The sequence below is a fragment of the Dipodomys spectabilis genome, unplaced genomic scaffold, assembly GCF_019054845.1.
Source record: "Dipodomys spectabilis isolate Male_0828 unplaced genomic scaffold, ASM1905484v1 ptg000036l, whole genome shotgun sequence".
Lineage (NCBI taxonomy): Eukaryota > Metazoa > Chordata > Mammalia > Rodentia > Heteromyidae > Dipodomys > Dipodomys spectabilis.
Window position 1 is genome coordinate 3407192 of NW_024870713.1, and position 18707 is coordinate 3425898.

General features: G+C 39.8%; 1 protein-coding gene across 4 annotated transcripts in view; it reads right to left on the reverse strand.

The window, feature by feature from the left end:
* Pbx1 (PBX homeobox 1) overlaps positions 1-18707 on the reverse strand; it is a 298114-nt gene that overhangs the window by 64061 nt on the left and 215346 nt on the right. For all 4 annotated transcript variants that reach the window (XM_042677330.1, XM_042677329.1, XM_042677328.1 and 1 more), the window contains exons 4-6: positions 12383-12573; positions 5197-5332; positions 2244-2403 (exon numbers count right to left, since the gene is read on the reverse strand). In XM_042677330.1, coding sequence (XP_042533264.1) covers positions 2244-2403; positions 5197-5332; positions 12383-12573 — 487 coding nt within the window. The remainder of the gene's footprint in view (positions 1-2243; positions 2404-5196; positions 5333-12382; positions 12574-18707) is intronic.

An 18707-nucleotide genomic window follows, 5' to 3' on the forward strand; every position in this document is an offset into this window, starting at 1 on the left:
AGCCCATTTATAACTTACTGTTAAGACATTTATCTTTAAGGAGTCTATGTTGTTGTATGTGTATGATAGTAGTTTCTCTGGTTTCTACTTTAGAAAAAGTAGCACAGAGAAGTTCCTATGCATAGTATTTCCAACAACTTAGGCAAGACTAGAAAACTTAGCTCAAATTTTCCATAATAATTTACTTTATGCTCAGAACAGTCATATGAAGCTTAAGCCACCAGAAAAATTCCTTAGAATATTGTAATCATAGACTGACATTCTACAAGAGCCAACATAATTCTTAAATGCAGAGTAGGGGGTTAAAATGCTTACTTTTCTCTTTTTTAAGGGCTTTAGGAAAGAATAAATAGTTGCGGATTTAGTAATGAAGGGAGTCCACAGGGCTCTTCTAAGGACTAGTCATAAATCATGCTAAGCCATCTGCGATTCAGACCTATCAGGGACAGGAAAAAGTCATTTTGATATCTGTTTTGCATTATGATATCCTTCGCAGGAGTGTTGAGTGCATTTTTGCTAATGTTGACAGAATTATACTCCTTCCAAAGAGACAAGTGAAAAGCTCTGCCGTGCAGTGCAGTGTTTGGCTTGAAATGTTTAATAATTGACCAGATGAGGAAGAAAGAAAATTCTCTGGTGAATAACCTGTTAGCCTTGATCCTTTGTCAACTTTACTCTGATGGGAAAGGAAGAAAATAACAACAAAAACTTTGGAGAGTCAAAATGCTCCTCATACTAACCCAACCTTCAGGCCTGGGAAAAGAAAACTAGATCAATGGATTGTCTTACCACATCCATATTTACTAAGGCCAGGCCACTCTCTGTGTCTGATTCTATTTAACACAAAAAGATCATGTTTGTGCAGCCCCGTGGCTTAACTTGCTAAAAAAAAATGTATGCAACTAGAGGCTCACAGAAGGTATGCGAGTACAGAGCCCTGCTAGTCTTCAATATAAGCCACTACAGGATAGAACAAGAATGTATTTTAGCAAACAAATAAGCTGTGAGGTCAAAGATATTATATATTCTAAGATATATTATTAATTTGTTGAGATCATCCATTTTCTTAGATGTACATGGCACATCCCAAATCAACTTATCTTGCTTATTATGAGGAAATGCATAATCTGATACCAAATAATTTAAAAAGGTAGCTCATTTTACTCTCACACTCCACTTCTTCAAGAAAAAAGGACCAACACATCTTTCATAACATACAAATACTAAGGTGATATTTTTACACTGTGGATATTCAGAATCGATGGCACCAAGCACATTCAAAAATATGTTCTGTGAGCCTAAACCCTGAATATCCACAAAAACAAACCAAGAAGGATAAAGCACACAACTGATATTAAAACATGAAAACTGGAATATGAATAATATGAATTAATGATTGGTAATTTTCTTTGTGGCTTACATAAGGAAAATGAACAAAATAAAACAATAAGGACTAATACTATGAAGAATGTACAGAAAAAAGTATAGGTTGGCTCTTCAGACCAGACTTTGCTAATAAGTGATTTGCTCTAACAGTGAATTCCTGCAGTGCACCAATGGCTCATGCCTGCATTCCTAGCTACTCAGGGGCTGAAATGTGAGGATTACCCTTTGAAGCCAGTCTAGGAAGGAAAGTCCATGAGACTCTTATCTCCAACTAAGCCACAAAACAACCAATAGTGGAACTCTGGTTCAAGTGCTAGCCTTGAGTAAAAAACTGCAGGGACAGTATCTAGGCTCTGAGTTCAAGCCCCAGGACTGGCAAAAAAAAAAAAAAGTAAATTCCTGCACAGATTGCACACTAGTAAGTGGCCCAGGCATTATGTGGTAGGAAAGCAAAATAGTCCAGGATAAAAATTTCACATTAAAATAAAAACATCAAATGCCAACCAAAACAAAACAAAACAAAACCACACAAGCCAACTTAACTTAATGGAACTGTCCTTACTAAGCCTAATTTATTTTTTGGAACCTCTGAATGCAGGGGTCTCATCAAAAACACCTCAACATACTTGTATCTCAATGTAAACAAAAGCATCAATGCAAACCTTAATATAACCTTATGAAGATTATAACACACTGCTGTTCAGATATGGAAGAAAACCCCCAAACTGACAATGACAACAAAAAGGATAATTAGACATAAAAATCAACCAATCAAAACTGAAAAGAAAAATCTCAATGTAGGAAAAGCAAGTAGAAAAATGGAGAGCAAATCCCTTCAAATCAAAGAAGAAACTAACCCGCTGAGTTGGGAGTGGAGGGTGAGTTAGCTTGGCTTCCATGGGCTGACACATTGGTGGCAGTAACAGCCGTTTTGGCAGCATAAATATTGGCTTCCTCTTGAAATTTACCTATGTTCTTCTTGTACCGGATTCGCTTATTTCCAAACCAGTTTGATACCTAGGGTGGTTTAAAAGAAGGGGATAAAGTTACCATTTCATCTTTCAGAAGCATTGCTACAGAAAAAGGCTTATGGATAGATGTAGAGGTAAGCTAACTGGTTTTATTATTCGTGATTTTTTTTGTGGCATTGATGAAGAGACCAGAACTTCAAAGGGAACAAATACATAAAATGAGATGCCTTTATTTAACACAACTAAAAATCAAACACAACTAAAGTAATTAAAATTTTCCCACAGAGGATATGTTCAGTTAACCTAGGACTCTCACTTTAGAACCAACATTTAAAATTTATTTACATGTTAATTTGTGTCACTAAAATAAACATATCAGGAGACATGCCTTTTTCTTATCAATGCAAAAGCTGGTTTTGCACCATCAAAATACACAGACCTTTAAATACCATATAAATCTATATCAACACATGGGTGCTTTCATGCATAGATTAATTTCAATTTTTTTAAAGATAAACCAATTTAAAATGTACTTAGATTCTTAGTGAATAGCATAATCGACCTCTTCATCAATATAATTGAATCCAATAGAATTCCTGGAGTATTTCATGCAAAGCGTGGTGTTATCTACATAAGGAAAAACTCAAGCACACAACTAATTATTCTTTTGAATTCCAGGCTTTAAATGTTAAAGCCAATAAACACAATAAGCCTAATGTACTTCCATTTGTTAATTTATTTCCTTCATGTGGCTCACAGCAGCTGTCCTGGCTTAATTCAGTATCTCTGTTCCCTTTACATAAAGACCTCTGCCAGACAAGAATAGGGAACAGTCAAATTCAAGTTTACCCTCATAATTCTTATACTGGGAAGGAATATTTAATATCATATATTCCAGATGTAATTTTGAACTACAATGCTGCTGCAGATTTCATACAATTATAAAACAAAATATAAATTTGGTAAGGGAAGTATGAATTGGTCACCATTTGTACCACAGCTTATATATAGTTTATACACTCAACAGTGGCAGATAAAGAAAATTCTTGTGAAACTACATACATTTTTAAATGAAAATCAAAAAGTGAAAACATTATAAGCGTAGCACTCAAAGGTCTGTATGGCTCATGCTACAGCTGAAATGCCAAGTTTTCTTTTAAAAAAATCAAGTGGTACCACTGTGATACTAGTATACAAGACAGAAAAAATTTCAATAATAAAATGCTTTATTTATTATAAATACAGAAAAAAACAGTTAAACTGGAAGGGAAAGGGCACTTCTGAGTAAAACTCAGGGCCACTGCACATCTAATTATACTTTGAAGTTCGTGTTTTTGTTGATATAAATTGTGCTACTTACACAAATCAATCATAATTATCATTGCTTTTGACTTATAAGTGGAAAAGGTAGAAAGAAATAACCGTAGGAAGATTTTTCAAAGGTAACTGGAAAAAAGAAGAAAAAGATCAAGGTAGTTTAGAAAGATTCTCAAGGAAGAAAGGAAATGCTCAAAGCCATATGAGCTGAGCCGCGCGTGTGTGTGTGTGTGTGTGTGTGTGTGTGTGTGTGTGTGTGTGTGTGTGTGTGTGTGTGTGTGTGTGTGTGTGTGTGTAAACAAGGGGTTTAAATTTGGACAAGAATAGTTACAGTCTCAACAAAAACTCAGTTCTTTGCGTCTGACCATTCATGTTTAGTTTTCTCTGAACTGTGAAGACTAGAAATGATTTTCAGCTATGTCAAAGCACACCCAGAAAGTCTGGGGAGAAGAGTACTACATTCTGCCTTATCTGAAAGAATATTTCAAAGGATGTTTGCTACAGCAAAAATCACTCTGGCAAGCTTCTCCTTGAAATACCTTTGGTGGAGCCCGATGCTCTGAATAGACCTAATTTAATTTAGCTACACACAAGTTGGTGGGGATAAGCCTCTGGAGGGGAATAACAGAAGTCAAAACCCAACTCAAGGAAGTACGGATGCTCAATTTCAACCAAAGAGTAAAAAACACAAGTAAGTTTCTCCCCAGGGTGGACTTCTCCCCTACTCTTTCCCTTTTTAATAGAAGACCCACAATTTAGTTTTAATTTTCTTACAAGTAACACAATTTTAAAGAAAGTGTTCTCTGACAGATTTTATAATTACCACTACTGTTGGAAACTGTAGACCATGGTTGAGAGAATGAATAAGAAGTCTGGATGGATTCTTAGAGCAGGAAAAAAAAATGTAGCTACATGAAATATTGCCTACAGTTTTGCTTAATGTTGAAGATTCTAGGTTTATAAAATCTTCCTATCATGTGGTTTTCTAAGTCATCAGCATCTGTTAGGGGTTAATACATTAGGGACAAGAGAATACTTCAATGACATGTTAAAATCCCTTCTCTTTATCAGTGATAAAGGGAATCAGAGATAGAATCAGCACATCAATAAACACTTTTTAAAGGCAAGTCCCTATCATCTAAAGGGACTTAAAATAAAAAAGCTCAGGAATTGGCTTCATTTGAGAAAGTAGTATGATAGATACTGATGGCTTTCCAAGTATTTAAGAAACTTCATCCATTTAAAGCAAAGGGGGCTCTGAAGGAGGCATTCCAGTGGGATGAGCCCTATCCCTGTTTATACATTGTATTCTCCCTGGCCTCATCTTTCTATTGGTTCTTTTCATATTCTTCCAGGTACACACCTGGAAACTTTCTTATACACATCGTGTTTACTTTGCCATTTTAAGGTTTAAGCTGATGAAATTTGCAAGGCCCACGTGTTCAGTAAAGCAAGATCTCCAAGACCCTACCATGGGGCCCCAACATGGCCAGGCTACAGGTTGAGACTGCAAACTCCTCACCTGGGAGACTGTGATGCCACACTTCTTGGCTAACTCCTCTTTGGCTTCCTCACTGGGGTAAGGGTTGCTGAGATGGGAATAGAAATATTCATTCAGGATTTCTGTCGCTTGCTTGTTGAAATTCCGTCTCTTCCGCCTTCATGTAGAGAAAGAGAAGAAAACAAAAAATGATCACACTAAACAAATGTGAAAAGCAAAAACAGGATCTACAACTGAGAGGGGACACACTTACTATTTTATTATTATCTTTAAGTAGTTCTACAAAAGGATTTCAGCTGGGAACCATTTTAATCAAAAGGTTAATCAGAGATTTTCAAAAATGGGCTGGATCCCCAAAGCAAAAAAAGCATTTGTTTGGTTTTTCAGTGTTCTCTGCAGAGAAGAATGGTAGCCATGTTTGGACAATGATGAAGCATGAAGTTTCCCCATTCAGGTCAACTTGGTGTTGAATCCTATGCCACCTGAATACTAACCAAGTGATTTATGTTAACTCTCTCAGGCTCAGCTTCTTCAATTGGAAGTTTAGAAGTCATACTGAGCTTTTGAGGTGAGAAAAAGGAAGAAACAAAGCCAAACTCAGCACAGTATCTGATACATAGCAAAAACTAGGTCTGAGTAGTGAGAGTTTTTCTCATTACATGCTAGGCCTTTTCTTCCTAGCTATTAATTCCAACCATTTAACTTTTTACAACTAGAGTAGTAAATATGGATATTCCTACTCATGGATGAAGAAATGTGCTCAAAGGTCACTCAGCTGGTATGCAGTATCAAAGGTATTACTTCAGGTCAGCCTGACTACAAACTTAGTCTCTACCTCCTACACAAACTGGCTGTTGGCAATTACCCAGAGACTCTGCAGCCAGAAGTTAAAAATAAGTCATCATTTTCTCTCTATTCAATCCTCATGCAAATGCATGTAACATTTTAAAAAGACTTCTGGAGAAGAGGGCAGGAAAGTGAGGGGAATTAACCCCCTGACGCCTTGACCTTTCTCAAAAGAAGAGAAGTGGCACTTCCCTTAGTAAGAACAGCTGCTAAGTGGTAAAACAAAAGCCCACAGAAATTCTTCATACATACGAGGTTGGCAAAAAGAAGACGACTACTTTTTGAATAAAAGCACTCTCCTGCTTGTAGGGGAGAAAGTGCTAATTGAACTAATTTCAAGTGAGAATCACTTCATTGCTCCTTGCGGCTAAGGACTGTGGGTAGCTGGCGGGGGGAGTTGCTTAGGCATCTCTAGGTTCCTTGCTGAATCCCTTGACCCTCCTTGAAGTTGTGGGGCCTTCATTTTTAAATGAGCTCTATTAGCACTTTTCCCTTTTTTGCTTTCATCCAAAGTGTTTCCTCATGGAAAAGATTTCCAGAATACCTCTGGTTATACCAGGGTACAGGATTTCCCAACTTAGCCAAGAGAAAGCATGGATGGCTTTGCTAGACAGGAAATTCAGCTAATATTGTATTTTCAGGGTCCCACTTGGATTAATTAACACAATAAAGTGCCTGATTTTACCGGATGAACACCATCTGTCCACAGGTATTAACCACATCTGTCCAAATTATGCCAAGCCCAAGTCATTCTCCCCAAATCATGCTGAGTTTCTGGGTCATCCAGCATCAGAAATTGGGCAGACTTGATTAAAAAGCCAAAGTAGAAAGTGAGCACGTGTTAAAGAGCTCTTTGCACAATGGGAATTTGAGAAAAATAGCCAAGTAGCTGATACAGTCTCCAGGTTATCTTTAGATAACCTTTGGCTACTGCTTCTTTGCCTAAAGACAGTTGTAGGCCTGGGGAACTGGGCCCTGAAGGCTTTCCTAATTGGGAGAGCCTCTGATACTTTACTCAGTTGTTTGCATTAGCATTGCAGTGTATTTTTTGGGACTCTTCCAACTGAGCTCAAAGGAAGCCTCTCTGGAACAAGCTGGTGGGCTGGGGCTGGTGCAGACAGCTGTTCCTGGCTCTCTCCTAGCTCTCGTGATGTGCAGTCTTCCCGAGGTGGCCTCATCTACCCTGGTGGACTTGCTGATCTTCTTTCCATAGCTGTCTGAATCTAGGGTCTTCGAAATCCTAAGGTCAGGATTTTTCAGAGTTCCGGGAAATGCAGTGAAAATAACCCAAGTCTGACAATAAGGTTTCTCCCACTAACTGGAGACATCTGGGTTGCTTTGCTCTGGCTAGAAGAATCACCAGCTTGGGGAATGGACAGTTGTGATTTCTAGCCAATCAAATACTTTAAGGACACTTGGATATCTCAGTTTTTACCAGAAGAAATGTGGATGCTGATTAAATGATATGGATACATATGGTGTTTTAGAGATGAAAACCTTGGAGTTATGGGACAGGATAGAGAGAAACACAGCCATCCTAGACATAAATTGACTACCAGTGAGCTGCTTCTTGCTCTAATACCTCTCCTAAGAGCCACCATCCCGTTTCCCAGACCCCTTCCAGAAAAACATGTCACAAAGCTACTACCTCTTATCCCCATCAGTTCTATCCTGTTACACATATATTTCATCATAGTTGCTAATTCACTCATTCATTCACTCACTGAAGTATTTGAGTGCTTGGCATGTGCTGAAATCTAGAACTGCCTCCTCCCACTTTCACCATCCTCCTCCTTATTTCTTTTCATCAGATTCTGTACCGCAAAGCAAGTCCTACCAGCTTGGTCCTTTCAAATCTACCCTTTTGTCTCATACTTGCTGTAACTGCTATTTTTGAAACAGATTTGGATGAGCCTGTGTGTCTCATATGACTCATAGTGTCCAATAGAGCTTTCTGTGATGGGGTACATTCTGTATCTGTGTCGTTGGATACTCAGTAGTCACTCAGGACCTGAGACTACCATACAGCTGAAATGTCGCCAATACAGCTAGAGAAATGATTTTTTAAAATATATATCTTTACTGTCTCAGTACTTGTACAGAAGAGTTGCCCATGCAACAAAACAGTTTATGAATACAATGCATTTTAAAATGTTATGATTTAAATATGGTACTTTAATTAAGTTAAATTTAAAGTCAAATAGTCACATAGGAGACTACTAGACTGAAACTTTCCAGAAATCATGCCCAAGCAGCACACTGGTGTCTACTCCATAGAGTTTGCTTCAAATAAGAGTCATTTGCTCTCGTTATTTGCGTAAGATGCAGAAATATTTCATACTTCCACACTGTTGCCCTCCTTTGAAACACCATCTTCAACAATGGTCTCCTATAGTCTATTTTCCAACTCAGCTTCTCTTTAATAGAATCACTAGAGCAATCTTCCTGAACCTCAGATCTACTATTCATACCACTAATAATTGCACAATGGAATACTGACCTAAATAATATTAGACAGTAAAATAGTCTTATTATCATTACACTGGAATTATAGAATGGGTACTACATACCAGATGCCATACTAAGGTTGTTTTTTATGTTATCTTATTTATTCCTGTATATAGAACCAACTTCACTTTAAAAACACAAAAAGGGAGTCTTTGGGAGTATCTGCCACTTTAATGGATGTCCTTTCCTCTTCCTTGCCATCTTCTTCTTGGAGGAAAGTGCACAAGTGTAATTCTAACCATCTGTTAATGATGTTATTGCTATCTACAACAAGATGCTACAGACAACAAGTCATGAAAACTTTTACTCAGAAACCAGAGGGCTTGTAAATGTTTCTCTTTCACTATGAAAATATGATTTGTCATCCTAAGTAAGCTTTTCTCACAGTTAAGTTGTTATTAGGGAAAGAGATGGGGTGGGCCCACAGTAGGGCAATCTGGGACCAAGTGGTGCCCCCTAGAAGTTTGGTGGGCAGAATTTTAAGGTGCCCCTCCCTGGTGGGTACATTCTCCGCATGGGAGGGGGGCTGGGATGGTGAACATGATGGGCTACCACCCAATGATTAGGTACTAATTGAGTTTAAATAAATAAGGAAGTTAATTTGGTTAAAGTCTTAATATGTGGTGTTCCTCTTGCTGGCTTCTTGAAAAAAACAAGTAGGCAAGTGGCGAGCAATAGCTGGAAAACCTAGGCTCCCTGTATCCCAGCATTAGGAGGTAAATTGTGCTCACAATCATTCTGTGGACAAGTCTCATCAAAACAGGAGCAGAAGACACTGCTGAGCTGTGCCCAAACACCTGACCAACAACAAAAAAGACCTGGAAGATAATAAACCCGTGTGTGTGTGTGTGTGTGTGTGTGTGTGTGTGTGTGTGTGTGTGTGTGTGTGTGTGTGTGTGTGTGTTGCCAGTCCTGTGTCTTGAACGCAGGGCCTAGGCACTGTCCCTGAACTTCTTTTGCAGAAGGCTAGGACTCTACTACTTGAGCCACAGTGCCACTTCTGGCTTTTCTTGTTTATAAGGTATTAAGGTATTGAACCCATGACTTCAGGCATGCTAAGCAAGCACTCGACTACATTCCCAGCCCCCCAGGTTGTTTTAAGGTGCTAAATCGGCGGTAATCTGTAAAACGTAATAGAAAACTAATACCCCTTGTATTCCACTGTGTTCCACAACAGTGTAGTGACGGTCAACTCTACATACCTATTAGATTACAAAGACTAGCCTATTACTTTTTTTTTGGGGGGGGGGGGTCTGGATGCTCGTGGGGCCTGAACTCTGGGCCTGGGCACTGTCCCTCAGCTCTTCAGCTCAAGGCTAGCGCTCTACACTTGAGCCACAGCACCACTTCCGGCTTTTTTCTTTTTGCTTATGTGGTGCTGAGGAATCGAACCCAGGGCCTCAGGCATGCAAGGCAAGCGCTCTACCACTGAGCCACCTTCCCAGCCCTTCTTTGTATTTTCTTTATCTTCCATGAAGCCTTTTTTGATGAGGCCTTGCCTACCAGCCTCATGGTTTAGAGCAACACATGAACTGTCTTGTCTTTCTTACTAAGGTTTGGTTAGCATTCTCAATTATTGGAAAAAGCAATATAAATTCCCCAATTAGGAAGTCTAAGCCAACATTTATTTTGCTTAGCTTTGGGCTGGCATTGGGGTGATGGTGTTTCACTGATAATAAATATGTGGACAAAATAAAATAAGAATAACAATGCAAGAGGTTCATTTTGATGCTTGGCTCAGACGCAGTGATCCAAAGGTTGCAACCAAAGCAAGAAAAAGACCCTGTCTTAGAGCAATTGTTCCTTTTGGTGCTAACCGAGCCCATCTAGGCAGAGGCTGGCATACAAAGCTGCCCAGGATTCGTGTCATTTACAGTGTGACCTTCAACTGGGCACAGTAAAACTGTTGCAGAGAAATGCAATGAGACAATGCTTCTGCTCCGCCTTCTTCTCCCATGTCCTTCTTGAAAAGCACATGGTCTGAACCTCACGTTTCTTTTTTTCCCCCTCTCTTTTCTTTCTTTCTTTTTTTTTTTTTCAGTATCTGCCAACATAAATACCAACTGCAGCATTTTAACTAAGGGAGTTACCATGGGAATGAAACAACACCAGCAGCCTGGTGGTGGCTACAGCCCAGAGGAAGGACCTAGACAGAGGCTACCAGTCACTTGCACTTTACACTGTGCAGAACGGGCTGAATTACAGAAGCCAGGCTGGCACCAGATTGCAGGGTGAAGGCGCAGCACAGAGGGTCTTCCTGCAGGGTGGCTTTGCTCCTCCCTCTCCATCACCATCGCATCCATCTGGGAAAACAGACTTCATTTTTACTTTCTCTTGACTTACTCTATGGAATTCCATTGACCCAGAGATACATTTTGCTAGCTGGCCTTCTCATTTTGTATTCCAAGCAACACAGGAACAAAAGTGAATAAAAGAGTTGGGAGAAGATGCCAGGGAGTTTTAAAGAGGTTCAAGGACTGTAAAGACTACAATTGTAAAGACAGAGAAAGACGAAAGGGACAGCTGAATAATACATGATTTCAGGGAGGAACAAAAACCCAAGAGGATCCATGATCTTTCTGTATGAAAAAGGACCAAACTGGAGATTATAAAATGATATACAGGCCATAATAAAACTCATAGGTTGGGATTATTTTCAAGAATTGCCATCATGAGAGATGATATCTGTATTCATAAAAGGTAACTAATTTTCAATGAACTGTAGGTCTGAAGACATACTGACACTGAACTGTATTTGCTAGTTTTAATATCAAAATATTCCTTTAGACCAAAGGAAAGATATGACTATCACCATCATATGGGCTAGAAAGCAGACTGAAAAAGAATCAAAGGTATTCACAAAGAGATTTTTTAAAAATCTCATCCCTTGTTCTTTGTTCTCATGGTTCTCTTGCTTTATTTTGGCTTTGGTGGTACTGGATTCGAATTCAGAACCTTGTGCTTGCTAGGCAGGCACTCTTCCACTTGTATCATGCCTCTGATCCTTTTTGCTTTAGTTGTATTTTTTTTTCCTTTCTTTTCTGTCTTGAGTTTTTCCTTAGAACTAACCTTTTGAACTATAATTGTCTTAACTATAACTCCGGCATAGCTGGGATTAAAGATAAGAATTACTATGCCTGGCTGTATTTACTGAAATGGTATTTTGACACTTTTTTTGGCCTGGGCCAGCTTGGATCTTACTGATATTTGTCTCCTGATTTCAGTGACTCAATTCTTTCTCTTTCTTTCTCTGTCTTTTTTTTTAAAGAAATTTTCTATCCATGTTTTCCCCAACTGAATGTTTTTAACTCACAAAGTAAAGCTATAAACAATTATACTAGATTTAAAAAACTAAAACAAAAAACACAGAAAGCAAATGGGTTCATATCAGGTTACCTCCTTTCCCATATATACTCAAGGAATATGTCTTACTCATCGTTGTACTTAGAACACTTAGCCCAGAGCACCTAGTAAACTAATACATGCTTACTGAATTGGAGTATACTCTGCCTTTATGAAGTGTGGGAAAGTTTCTATCTTTCAAAGAAACAGAACTCCTGTAGAGTGTGTCACTGGAGCACAGGAGTTAAGAGGACTGTGGGCCCATAGCTATGAGAGGTACCCAGCTATGAAAAGGAAATGTCCTGCCACCTTATTAATGGCTGCCTGCCTTGTTGCTCACCCAGCATGAGTAACCACGGTGATTCAGACCCCAAAACTGTCTGTCCTCAAGCAACTGTTTGGTTTAGCATCCATCCCATACGGTGAAACTGGAGCCTCTGGAGAAGGTCAGACCAGGTACTGCAACCCTGATGAGTAATTCTCTCCAGGCCACGCCACAGAGAGCACTTACCGTGCATCCAGGAACCGGGAACGCAGGATCATGACTGCCTCGCACGTGCTCTGCTTGAGCTGCATCTGGATGGAGCTGAACTTGCGGTGGATGATGCTCACCATCCTCTCGATCTCCTTCGGGGAGATGGGTCTGGTCCGGCTCTGCTCTCGAAGGAGGTTCATCACATGGGTGGTGAACTCGTTGCAGGCCTGCAGTAGAAGGGCAGGAAACACAGAAAGATGAGGATTACACTCTTGAGCCACTGGCACCTGGCATTTTTTTCCTTTTTTTGTTTAAAAAGAATCTCTCTAGCTATGTTTTCCTCAATTGAGTATTTTAAATTCACAAGTAAGATCGTGAACAATAACGCCAGAGAGATAAACTTGAAACCAGATGGTTCCATCGGAGTACCTTCGTGTCACTTTGTGCTCAGGAGAATATCTTATTCATCTTTGTACTTCTACATTTGTTACACTTTGTCAGGTCAGATGGATAGAATAAATTACTATCAGCTGGGTGCTGGCATTTTATGGGACACACGCGGTCATCCTCACTACTCAGGAGGTTGAGATGAGATCTGGAGGATCATAGTTTGAAGCCAATCTGGACAGAAAAGTATTCAAAGGTTATACCTCTAATTAAGCAGCAAAATTCTAGTTGGGAGTGTGGTCCAAATGGCATAGCACCAGTCATGAACAAGAATGTTGATCAAGAATGTTGAAAATGAACTTTACAACTTTGGGGGAGGAGTTTGGGAGGTGGGAGGGAAGGGATAGTAGGGGGAAAACAAAGGAGGGGGGTAAGAATGCTCCATAGGAAAAGTACTCATTACTTTACTCATGTAAAAGTAACCCCTCTGTACAGCATCTTTACAATAAAATACAAAATTTAAAAAAGGAATGAGAGGCCTGAGTTCAACCCCCCAGTACCTATATGTATGTGAGGGCTGACTAGAAATTCTTTTTATCACTAGTGGCTCCTAAGTTTGGGCCACAATTTCAATTTTGTTAAAAGAAAGAAAATTCTTACTAGTTTTATTTTTTTAATATTTTCCCCCTCATGATTTTACTCTAGGGAAAGGCAAAATCTCAGATTTGAGTGCAAAGCAACAGAATTCACCACCCTTTGCCAAGATGTTAAACAGCCACAGTTGGGAGTCAAACAACACCACAAGCTTTCTGCCTTACTCATTTTCTTAGAACAGGTAGAACCTCCAAATACTCAGTTTTGGGATATAGAAACAGCTGAACAATTCGAGAGGAATCACGGAACTGAAAGCTTGAGAATTCTTCCATGAGATTTCTTACCACTCTTCTATTTCTAGTTTTATTTCAAAAGTCCTCTTGTGCTGGCCTTCTAAAGACTCAGTACTGTACTCAGTACAGTATAGAAGGCATCTTTCCCTGGGTATCTTAAATAGCATCAGAACATAACTTAGACAATTCAGAAAGTATCTTTGTAGAAACAAAACTCCCAGGTTATAGATCAATATGCCATCAGCTTTGCAAGTCAAGTTAGAAATCAAATTTCGCCATTCCCTTGCTTTATAGTTGGGAAACCTGTGGTTCAAAAAGGAGAAGAGCCATTTCCCTGGGTACACAGTGTGCAAGAAAGAGGCAGAAGCAGCATCTGAATGCAGCATCTACCAGGCCATGGGCTCCCATCTGAACCCACTTCTCTGAAAACCACTGGGCTTCTTTTTAGCATCTATGCTTATTTTTAGCAGACATTCAATAAAACATATATTCATTGCTTAATCCACAGCAACGGCCTAAGACTGTATTAGCTTTGTAATGGAAAAGACCAGATGAGGCTTTAGGAACTGAATAACTAAGGACTCACAGGCTCTGACCACACAGTAACAGCAGAAATAACACTTGTGGCTGAAGACACTGTATTACTATTGTTTTCTTTTGTAGACTTTCCTATGTGCTAACAATACAGAAGTAACAGCACTAGGGTGAGCTCACCAAGTACTTCCTTAAGAACTTTTGGTTGGCTGGTGGATTGAACAAAAGTACATGCTCAGAAGTGTCTACTGCACTGGGTTTATTTGAACCCTGCCTCTTCAGCTATTTGGGCAAATCCTTTCACTGTCCAGTATCATATTGATCCACCTGAGAGTGGAAGTTGGTCATCCCAACCCCTCTACACATGAGACAATACTTTTACTCTTATGTATATACAATGACATGTGCATGGAATGGGCCATTGACATGGATAGAAAACAGGCTGCCTGGTCTTGGTCCATGGGGATGTGAACCCCAGCTTGTAGGGAATAGAGAGTCAGTAAGTTACTTCATGCGAGACATGTGTGCCTGGCCCTACACATCCACGGTGCTATTATACCTTTGAAATACAGATAACTGAGAAATTCACATATTATCCTGGCTTCCATGATCCTCTTGTTAAAAATAAATACATAAATAAATAAATAAATAGTACTTTAAGCCATCTGTATATCAACTATACAAAAACAATAAAAAATAAATACTTCCTTTTCATTCTGCAGGTGCATGCTGAAGACAAATCCACACACTAAGTCCATGTAGTGTTTTGCTCTCCACTTAGAAAAGTGCTCTACAAACACGCTATCTGTATGGTAAGCCTACTCCCTATCTACCCCAGCCTCGAGTGCTGTAGGACAAAGACAACCCAGTAGTGACTTAGAGCTGAAGTTTTAAGGATATAGAGAGTGGAAGTTGAGCACAATGCAAATATCCCAGCTATATTTTAGGGGAAAATGCTCCCCACCTCAGCAGAACTCAGAAGGAAGAGGAGCTGAAGGGGAGGAGATGCCGCCTTGCCAGGCACTCCAGCTCTCAGCTGGAAAGCCACAGTGCTCAGCTAATAATAATGTGCTTCATTATGGTGAATAAAATCCCTCCAGTATCTGATGTGTAGTCAGGACATTCTATCCCAGGCTCTTTCTGCTCTGCAATAAACAGACAGTGGAGCCCTTTCCCCCACTGCTGAGGTGTAACAAAGCAGCTGCCGAACAGCTGCTCGGGAACACAGGGCAGACAGCCAGGGCTCCAGGTCCATTTTAGATGGACAGGATACAACCATTCAGATTTCCAGTACCTGAACTATCCACAACTCATCCTCAGCTTCCCAACTTTGGCACCAGCAGAAGCTGGGTTGATTCTGTGAGGCCAAGGGTTCCAAGTGTGGCAGATTTAAGTATTAGAATCCTCATGGGATGAAGATTTCTGAGAGCCATGTTGCAAAGCCAAGATGCCCCCATGAAGCAGGGACATTTCCTTCTCCGTCTTTTCCTTCCTTCTTCTTTTCTTTCCTTTCCTCTTCTCTTTCTTTGTGGGGCTGGAGTTTGAATTCAGGGCCTTCCATTTGTGAGGTAGATGCTCTACAACTTAGCTATGCTCAGTCCTTTAAGCTTTGGTTCTTTCTTTTTTTAAAAAAATAAGGTCTTGCATTTATGCCAGGTCTTGCCAGGATCCTCACACTAGTGCTTCCTATTTAGCTAGGATAAGAGGCACATACCAATCTCTACCTACGAAGCTGCCAGGATTATTCACAAGAACTACTATGTCTGGCTGGGCAGAGAGGTATCTTAAAGGAAACATCTCATGTCCTGACCCAATGTATTTTGGGGAACAGCAAGTAAAGGAGAAGCCCTCGTAGACAATATTGTAAGAGTCTAAAGTTTAGGTATGCTTACATAGGCTAGACAACCTGTATTCACCTTTGGCTCTGTCCAAGTAGATCTTGTACCCATCTCAAGCACGGTAGTAAGTGTGATCTCAGAGCTCTCTTAGCTGAACTGAATGAACAGTTCAGCACGAGTGCTTTAGCCTTGTCAATACTCCAAGGACATGACTTACACAGTCTGGAGAACCCTGCCACATGACAAGAGGATCATTTTTATAAACAGCACTTAGAATAGAACTCCAGGTCCTGACACCATGGTTTTATCTACTAGCATATGCTCGCTCTTAAATATCTTAGCTATCAACTTGATGTGCTGAAAAAGTGTTTTACCAATCCCACTTAATGAATAAGACAATTTTCTTCCTTCTTTTCTAATAAAAGTCTGTAGAAGCTTCTTCATTTAATAACCTCAGGATGAAACACTGCCTAATTCTGAAAGGGTTTTTTTTGCAGGGGGGGAGGGGAAGAGGACTAGGGGTGAGTGGAGCTATGATGGCTAATTATTGAGTAGCTATCTGTTGCCATCATACTAAAAAATAAAACAAGAACAACAGAATCAACTGGTTAACAATTCACTTGGTGATTTCATGTAGGTACATGTGACATTTACTTAACTGAGATTTCCTATTTGGTAAAGAAGCAACCCCTCCCCTCCCCCTCCCCCACATACCAGTGAGGAAATGTTAGAGAAAAACAAAGAAGATGTATTTCTCAGACACTAGCTAAAAGGTTAATGGCACCATCTCCCTACATTCTGCTATTTATTACCATTAACGACACAACTAATTTTAATAAATTATTTACCATCCAGGATGTGTTATCCACTATTCACTTTATCACTAGAAACTGCCCATATAAATCAGGAGATGATATTTTTGTACTTTCTAAGTTTAATAAATATAGATGGCCACCACCATTACCCACACTTCTACCATTTGGTTTATATGGATGGGGTTTCTGCTTAACTTCCTAATTTCTACCATCTTTATTAATTAGAATAGGTGGGTATCCCAGAGAAGTTCCAGAAGAGAACATTTCTCTCAGTAGCCTGCCTTGGGCATAGGAATCTAGCCCAGGGAGGAAACAGGATGAGCTAATTGCTCCAGTACGTACAGGAGTCATCACTCCATTATTACTAAGATGGTTGGCCAGCCATTGTTCTAATAAGAACCCTTGGGCTATAAGTATGTCTAAAACAACAGCAACAAAAATAAAACCTCTTGTGTCCCTATCTTGGCGTTCGTTTTGCTTAGCATCATCTTATATGCTTTCATGTACATAGCTTTTGATCTTTTCTGCTTTTCTGGTAATATTGTCCTAGATGTATACTTAGTTATTGTAAATGAAGGAAACCATGGGTCTGGTTTGTGTCACTTAATATAATTTTTCCAAGTCATTCTGGGTGTCATTCTTTTTCTTTTTTTTCTTTTTTCTTTTTTTTTTTTTTGGTCCGGTCGTGGGGCCTGAACTCTGGGCTTGGGCACTGTCCCTCAGCTCTTCAGCTCAAGGCTAGCGCTCTACCACTTGAGCCACAGCGCCACTTCTGGCTTTTTTTCTTTTTGCTTATGTGGTGCTGAGGAATCGAACCCAGGGCCTCAGGCATGCAAGGCAAGCGCTCTACCACTGAGCCAACTTCCCAGCCCTGGGTGTCATTCTTTCTGATGGAGGCATAGAATTCCATTGTGTGTGTGTGTGTGTGTGTGTGTGTGTGTGTGTGTGTATCACATTTTCTTGACCCATTCATCTACCAAGAGGCATCTGGGTTGGTTCCATATCTAAGCTATGGTAAATAATGCTGTGATAAACATAGTTGTGCTGGTAGCTTTAGTATGGCCTTGTTTGTGATTGTTTGGGTAAATGTCCAAAAGTGGGATTGCTATGTCATAGTTTTTAATGTACTTATATTGTACTATGTGATGTTTTTTGTTTCTTTTGTATGTTCTTCCCCCATGGTACAACCCCTGATGTCACTGTATTTGATTCTGGTGCCCTGCATCTTGTATATACATTTTTCTTACATGGGGAGGGGAAGGGAAATAACAAAATGCTGAAACGAGATGTACAAGACACTATGTTGAAAATGAACTTTACAACTTTGGGGGGGGGGGGGTTGGGAGGAGGAATTGGGGAGGTGGGGAGGTAAGGGATAGTAGGAGAAAAACAAAGGAGGGGTTAACAATGCTCGATAGGAAATGTACTCATTACCTTACTCATGTAACTGTAACTCCTCTGTACAGTATCTTTACAATAAAAAATATATATTAAAAAAAGAACCCTTGGGTTAAAAGAACGAACACTGAATTCTGTATTCTTCTAGAATCAAACTCTGTCTGAGGACATCTGATGCTAAAGGACTCCTAATAAAGTTGTATTTCTCAGTGACCATAGCAATAGAATTGCTGGATAAATAAGCGAAGGGGGATGTCTCCAATAGAGAAAAGCTGTATTATTATTAAAACGCCTTATGTCTATGTGTTGATTAGGAATTAAAGCCTTTCTTATTGTTTCTATCATATGATTTTTATGGACTTGACAGGCAGCTCAGTGGTAACACTCTTGCCTGGCGTGCTTAAGGCCTTGGGTTTAATCCCTGGCACCACAAGGAAAACATAGGATTTTAATGGTCAAACCCATAGCTCTTTGTCATGTGCCTTCTGCTTTCAGGGCAGTC